Source organism: Salvelinus sp. IW2-2015, linkage group LG8, assembly GCF_002910315.2.
Source record: "Salvelinus sp. IW2-2015 linkage group LG8, ASM291031v2, whole genome shotgun sequence".
NCBI classification, from domain to species: Eukaryota; Metazoa; Chordata; class Actinopteri; order Salmoniformes; family Salmonidae; genus Salvelinus; species Salvelinus sp. IW2-2015.
In genome coordinates, this window is record NC_036848.1 from 51,573,206 (window position 1) to 51,580,813 (window position 7,608).

Consider the following 7,608-nt stretch of genomic DNA (forward strand, 5'->3'; position numbering starts at 1 on the left):
ATGTGGAAAAAGTCAAGGGCTCTGAATACGTTCCAAATGCATTGTATACACACACAAGTCATGCAATTAAAGGCTGGATAGACAGAACAGGAGATTAATGGGTGAGGGGAAAGTASTGATGTATATCAATGACCACCCTGATGAGTACTTATCAAATGGGCGATGACAAAACAAAGTAAGAGTGGTRTCCTTTAAAGTGTAACCTAATCCAATTTTAAAGGCAAATACACGTTTTATTGCATGGCGTTTATGATTTGACATGTTAAGTTACAGTATGAGACATGTTAACAATTGTGAGATGGTGAAAACTTATAAAGGTCTACATTTTTCATAGAGGCTGAAACACAAGACTAACGGACAAAAAAACTAAAACGTGTTTAAAGAATAACGAATCATGTTTAGTTTTAAACCCCTTTTATTTTATCAGTGGGTAAAAGGCATCAAAATCTGTAGGCTCAGTGTCCGTGTCTATTTGAGATTGTGTTTTTGTGCAGCTCGATAACTAAAGAAAATATAAAAATAATGTATAAGGTCCTCTCCTGGTAATACAACTAAAATAAAAAAACGTAAATCATTGTTATAGTGTACCAGTTGAACAACAAACTGTTTTTATTAAGACACAAAAAAACTGTAAGTGCATGAGTCCATGCTTAAACTGCATTTTCCAAAAGGTTCCACCATGGTCCTCATTTCCTTTTGCGTGTAATGAAATTGGCCATTGAAAGTCCAATGCACATATGTTAAAGAGAAAGAGATTCTGCTGTTTCTGATKAAATATTTACATTTTTTACATTTTAGTCATTGAGCAGATGCTCTTATCCAGAGTGACTTAGAGGACCAATTAAGGGCCTTGCTCAAGGTCACWGATTTRTTTTGTTCCTTAGTCGGCTCAGGGATTCAAATCAGCAACCCTTCYGCTACTGGCCCAACACTCTTAACCGCTACGCTACCTGCCGCCCAGTATCTACTTAAGYAAATATTTCAAAGCAGTGAAGCGCAATAAAAGAAAGTAAGACAGCCCTGTCACTTCCACTCAATCTGTTGTGGTTCCTCACTGTATTAGCCCTTAAATTACAAAACATGTCTATATCAAAATTAGTTTAGGATTTGATTAAGAAGTTAAACAATGGCATAGAAAAGAGTGGAGGCTGTCTACTCACCCAAAGACAATTACATTGTTTCGATAAGACATTAGCAACTGCATTTCTGTTCATTTCTTTACTTAAAAGGAAATAAAATACGTACAAAGTAATAACGTTTCGAACAATTCTGCCATAGATTAAGAAACTTGCTATACATTGTTTTAATTCACACCATCTGAGCTGCCAAAAAGTATAAAATTATCAATATTCACAAATGACTATACAATAATCCTTAAATCAGTTGGTCAAGTATCCCGAAATCTTCAAAAAGAAAAATTCACCCAGTGTTCTAAAAAATAAAACAAATATATATAATATTTATGAAGATGTCAACAATATTTAATATACTAKAGACTTACAGTAGTGCAACTACCTATTGTCCATTTAAAAAGAAACGTAGAAATAAATCTTTAAAAAGCTCAATTTTTAAAATGTCTTTGAAAAGGACCACACCTGTGCAGATTTTTGCTATGTTAAAAAATATAGCACAACAGTTTGAAAAGAAGGCACATGGGCCCTGGTAGTCTGAGCCAGATACCATGGTGTGTATTGGAGATGAAGTAAGGTACTGGACAAAAGGATCACAGCAGAGTCCCAGGGTTGAGCCGCAGGAGGGCTAGGTAGGGAGGCCGCAGGAGGGGATTGTAGGATTAAAGTAGGTTCTGGTGGTGGTGCAGAAGAACATGGCGAGAGACACAGGAGATCAGAATGTTTCTGAGGTAGAAGTCACACAGACGTGGTGACTGTAGTGTTATTGACCTCGTTTTTGTTGGAATCCAGAGCTTTGGCAGCGTTCAGGTCGTTGCGGAGGTTCTCCACCGCTTTCTTCATAGACTTCAACTCACCTGGGTGAGGAGTGGCTTGTCGCATCAGCCTTCCCTGTGGGGAGGAGACAGAYGAACAGTGAAGAGAAACAGAAAGACGTCCAGATTCTACAACAGGTATCTCATTATGCCGTGCATTACAGCGCATTCGGAAAGTATTCAGACCCCTTGACTTTTTCCACATTTTGTAAGGTTACAGCCTTATTCTAAAATTGATTAAATAAAAATAAATCCTCAAGCTACACACACACACAATACCCCATAATGACAAAGTGAACACAGGTTTTTAGAAATGTTAACAAATTGAATAAAATTAATGCATCATATTGCCTTAATAGCAACATACAGTGCATTCGGAAAGTATTCAGACCCCTTGAATTAGAAAAGGCCCATAGAGTTGGTGGAACAATCCTTTAATTCATGGCCACTTGCTCAACTAGGCCAGGGGCGCTTTAATTAGGTCAGGTGGAAAAGTRTGACAGATCTCAACTCKATAAAGGGAGTAAATCGCCCGATCTCGCTGCTTTCTCTTCCTTAACTCCGTCTAATCCAGAATTTCTGTGCGTCCATGAATCCACCGAATCTGTTACCTTTCATCTGAACTATGTTGCAATCGGGAGAGTGGGCCATCAGTTATTGTTTATAGTCGTTACCGCGGAGCGCGGCTTGGAGCGCACGCTTCAAACATATTGTGTAATGTGAATGGTCAATGATCACGGCTCATCACAGGCCAATTATGCCATCGATATGGTTAATATGTAATGAAATTACATGTACACATGAAGATAATTGAAAGAGTGAAATATGAAACGTCATTGTTTGCTGAACTGATCGATATCAAACTAATGGAACTCTGTCAGAGTGACATCCGGTTCGTCACCTCCCTGACCAAGGCCCTTTTCCCCTGATTGCTCAGTTTGGCCGGACGTCCAGCTCTAGGAAGAGTCTTGGTGATTCCAAACTTATTCCATTTAGGATGAGGCCACTGTTCTTGAGGATCTTCAATGCTGCAGAAATGTTTTGCCACCCTTCCCTAGATCTGTGCTTCGACACAATCCTGTCTCGGAGCTCTACAGACAATTCCTTCGACCTCATGGCTTGGTTTTTGCTCTGACATGTACTGTCAACTGTGGGACCTTATATAGACCGGTGTGTGTTCTTCCCAAATCATGTCCAATCAATTGAATTTACCACAGGTGGACTCCAATCAGTTGTAGAAACATCTGAAGGATGATCAATGGAAACAGGTTACACCTGAGCTCAATTTCGAGTCTCATGGCAAAGGGTCTGAAAGTTTTTATTTAAATACATTTGAAAAATTTCTGAAAACCTGTTTTTCTTGTCATGATGGGGTATTGTGTGTAGATTTATGAGGATTTGTATTTATTTAATCCATTTTAGAATAAGGCTGTAACGTAACAAAATGTGGATAGGTCAAGCGGTCTGAATACTTTCCGAAGGCACTGTATATGTTATTTTTTGCCCTCAATTTGTAGGGGCATGGACTCTACAAGGTGTCTAAAGGTTCCACAGGGATGCTGGCCCATGTTGACTAATGCTTCCCAAAGTTGTGTCAAGTTGGCTGGATGTCCTTTGGATGGCAGCCCATTCTTGATCCACAATGGGAAATTGTTGAGCATGAAAAACCCAGGAGCATTGCAGTTCTTGACACAATCCAGCACGCCTGGCACCTACTACCATACCCCGTTCAAAGGCACTTAAATATTTTGTCTTGCCCTTTCACCCTCTGAATGGCACACATACACCATCAAAAGTCTCAAAAATCATTATTTAACCCGTCTCCTSCCCTTCATCTACACTGATTTGAAGTGGATTTAACAAGTGACATCAATAAGGAATAATAGCTTTCACTTGGATTCACCAGGTCAGTCTGTCATGGAAAGAYCAGCTGTTCTTAATGTTTTGTATACTCAGTGTACACTTGGACATAATTCKAAAGATCTAAAAGATGAAACGTAGTTTTCAACCAGTTAAGGGACTCAATGACAATGGCTTTATATTAGTTGAACATTAATTCAAGCGGCATCTCTATTCTTTCTTTGTTTAGTGATTGGGCCGCGCCAGTTTTGACATTTCAAACGATCCGTGAGTGGTGACAGTTTTGAATTCTCAAATGACCCTTGTGACAGTTATGACATTTTCAAACGACCCGTGAGTGGTGACATTTCTGAATTTTCAAACGACCCTTGTGACAGTTATGACGTTTCAAACGACCTCCGTCTTTTCTACCCCATCGCCTCCTGTCATTTCCCTTCATACGCTCCTCTCCACACACACACACTTCTCGTCCTTCCTCTCACCTTTTCATCATCCTCGTCATCGTCATCCAGGAAGTGGATGGCACTGATCCTCTTCGTGGCCTTGTCGTCCCAGGTGTCATCCACCATGTCATTCACCAGGCTCTCCAGAGCACCGCAGCGAGCAAGGTTGTCTGAGCCTAAAACAGGATACATTAGATATGTTGTGAGAGGATATTAATCATTTACATCTTAGGCAATAACTGGCTTTTCAAAATGATGCTTAAATGCAAGACCTGTGAAAACTACCACATTCGGACAATATTAGCCTTAATTCAGATTCAAATGTATACACGTTTAGTATGACGTGTTTGACGTGCTCTCATTCTGCAACACTACCCCCCCCCCCAGATTGAGAGAACCAATCATGCCAGTGAAGAGGAGCTGTCCCATGACACAGTGCTGAGAGTTTGTGCAGCTTGTGACACAATGCTCATAAATGAGAGCTTGGAACCGGGTAGATCACAGTTTCAAATCCCAGCTTAGTTACAAGCTTACAGCTAAACAACCCCCCCCCCAACTCAAGCTCACAGACTTGACCTTCAAAGTCTTAGATCCTCATCTTCTGCTCAACAAGTGAACAAAGGGTTACGGAAATGAACATAAACACTTAGTCCTCTCATTCCGAGAGAAATCAGGGATTACTAAAGGAGGATGGTCATAACAAGGAGCACACGCTGTAGTCATTCAATGAATCAGATCAGAAACATGACATATTGGTGCTGCAACCAGGTTGTGGAGTTTGTTGATTGGATAAAAAAAAAAAAATCTCAATTGGATCAGGCCTAGATTATTCCAGGACTCAGCTGAGTGAGTGAGCAAGCCTCTCCTTGCTTCACCTCACCCAGCAGGCTTTTAATGGCTACAGGCCAGTCAGGAGTTAAGCCTCTTTAGCTATCAATCCACTGGAGTAAAAAATAAATAAAAATAACAGCAGAGGAGCAGGCCTGGCCCTCCAGGGGGGGGGGGGGTTAGAGCATATGCCCAGATCCAGAACAGTTACATGTAGAGCTCTGCTGCCAGACCCTAGCTCGATATTTATCATTAACATTTTGAAGCGGAGCCATTTGCTCATGATCTGCTGCACAGTACATAGCATGGTGTCAGAAGTGCTTCTACCTCGTCAAATATCAAATACACATGGTTAGCAGATGTTAATGCGAGTGTAGCGAAATGCTTGTGCTTCTAGTTCCGACAATGCAGTAATAACCAACGAGTAATCTAATCTAACAATTTCACAACAGCTACCTTAATACACAAGTGTAAAGGGATGAAGAAAATGTACATAAAGATATATGAATGAGTGATGGTACAGAACGGCATAGGCAAGATGCAGTAAATGGTATCGAGTACAGTATATACATACAGTATGAGATGAGTAATGTAGAATATGTAAACATTATATTAAGTGGCATTGTTTAAAGTGGCTAGTGATACATGTATTACATAAAGATGGCAAGATGCAGTAAGTGGTATAGAGTACAGTATATACATATGAGATGCGTAATGTAGGGTATGTAAACATTAAGTGTATTTTAATCCACCTTGTGTCAGCGTGTGCTGGCACCGCCACCCGAGCAGTGGGGGAGGGTAATAAGGGGAGGGATAAAGGGGGAAGAAGGGGGAGGGATAAAGGGGGGGGAGGGGTAAGGGGGGACACCTACCCTCTTCTTTATACCTGTCATGTTCTGTATGTCTTGTTTTGTAATATTTGTTTTGTACCCGGAACCCTGGGTCTTTTTGTTTCTGTCTGCTATTTTATGTATAGATAAGAACTGTATACCTGGCTTTTATACCGATACACCATTCTTGTATGTGTTCAATAAAAAAATATTTGAACGGAGATTGAAAAACAGCTTCTGTCTCTCGGTCCCTGCTTTGATGCACCTGTACTGACCTCGCCTTCTGGATGATAGCGTGGTGAACAGGCAGTGGCTCGGGTGGTTGTTGTCCTTGATGATCTTTATGGCCTTCTGTGACATCGGGTGGTGTAGGTGTCCTGGAGGGCAGGTAGTTTGCCCCCGGTGATGCGTTGTGCAGACCTCACTACCCTTTGGGAGAGCCTTACGGTTGTGGGCGGAGCAGTTGCCGTACCAGGCGGTGATACTGCCCGACAGGATGCTCTCGATTGTGCATCTGTAGAAGTTTGGGAGTGCTTTTGGTGACAAAGCGAATTTCTTCAGCCTCCTGAGGTTGAAGAGGCGCTGCTGCACCTTCTTCACCACGCTGTCTGTGTGGGTGGACCAATTCAGTTTGTCCGTGATGTGTACGCCGAGGAACTTAAAACTTCCTACCCTCTCCACTATTGTCCCATCGATGTGGATAGGGGGTGCTCCCTCTGTGTTTCCTGAAGTCCACGATCATCTCTTTTGTTTTGTTGACGTGAGTGTGAGGTTATTTTCCTGACACCACACTCCGAGGGCCCTCACCTCCTCCCTGTAGGCTGTCTCGTCGTGTGGGTAATCAAGCCTAGTCGTGGGTGAACAGGGAGTATAGGAGAGGGCTCAGAACGCACCCCTGTGGGGCCCAGTGTTGAGGATCAGCGGGGTGGAGATGTTGTTACCTACCCTCACCACCTGGGGGCGGCCCGTCAGGAAGCAGTACCCAGTTGCACAGGGCGAGGTCGAGACCCAGGGTCTCGAGCGTGATGAGGAGTTGAGGGTACCTTGGTGTTAAATGCTGAGCTGTAGACGATGAACAGCATTCTCTCATAGGTATTTATCTTGTCCAGATGGGTTAGGGCAGTGTGCAGTGGTTGCGATTGCGTCTTCTGTGGACCTATTGGGGCGGTAAGCAAATTGGAGTGGGTCTAGGGTTTCAGGTAGGGTGGAGGTGATATGGTCCTTGACTAGTCTCTCAAAGCACTTCATGATGACGGAAGTGAGTGCTACGGGGCGGTAGTCGTTTAGCTCAGTTACCTTAGCTTTCTTGGGAACAGGAACAATGGTGGCCCTCTTGAAGCATGTGAGAACAGCAGACTGGGATAAGGATTGATTGAATATGTCCGTAAACACCAGCCAGCTGGTCTGCGCATGCTCTGAGGACGCGGCTGGGGATGCCGTCTGGGCCTGCAGCCTTGCGAGGGTTAACACGTTTAAATGTTTTACTCACGTCGGCTGCAGTGAAGGAGAGTCCGCAGGTTTTTGTAGCGGGCCGCTCAGTGGCACTGTATTGTCCTCAAAGCGAGCAAAGAAGTTGTTTAGTCTGTCTGGGAGCAAGACATCCTGGTCTGCGACGGGGCTGGTTTTCTTTTTGTAATCCGTGATTGACTGTAGACCCTGCCACATACCTCTTGTGTCAGCCGTTGAATTGCGACTCTACCTT

General features: G+C 42.9%; 1 protein-coding gene across 1 annotated transcript in view; it reads right to left on the bottom strand.

The window, feature by feature from the left end:
• Positions 1–397: 397 nt before the first annotated feature.
• The window catches only part of lrrc1 (leucine rich repeat containing 1), a 69,507-nt gene continuing 62,296 nt past the window's right edge, over positions 398–7,608 (bottom strand). Inside the window, exons 13-14 of the mRNA XM_023993652.3 lie at positions 4,288–4,424; positions 398–2,021 (exon numbers count right to left, since the gene is read on the bottom strand). Coding sequence (XP_023849420.1) covers positions 1,869–2,021; positions 4,288–4,424 — 290 coding nt within the window. The 3' untranslated portion in view covers positions 398–1,868. The remainder of the gene's footprint in view (positions 2,022–4,287; positions 4,425–7,608) is intronic.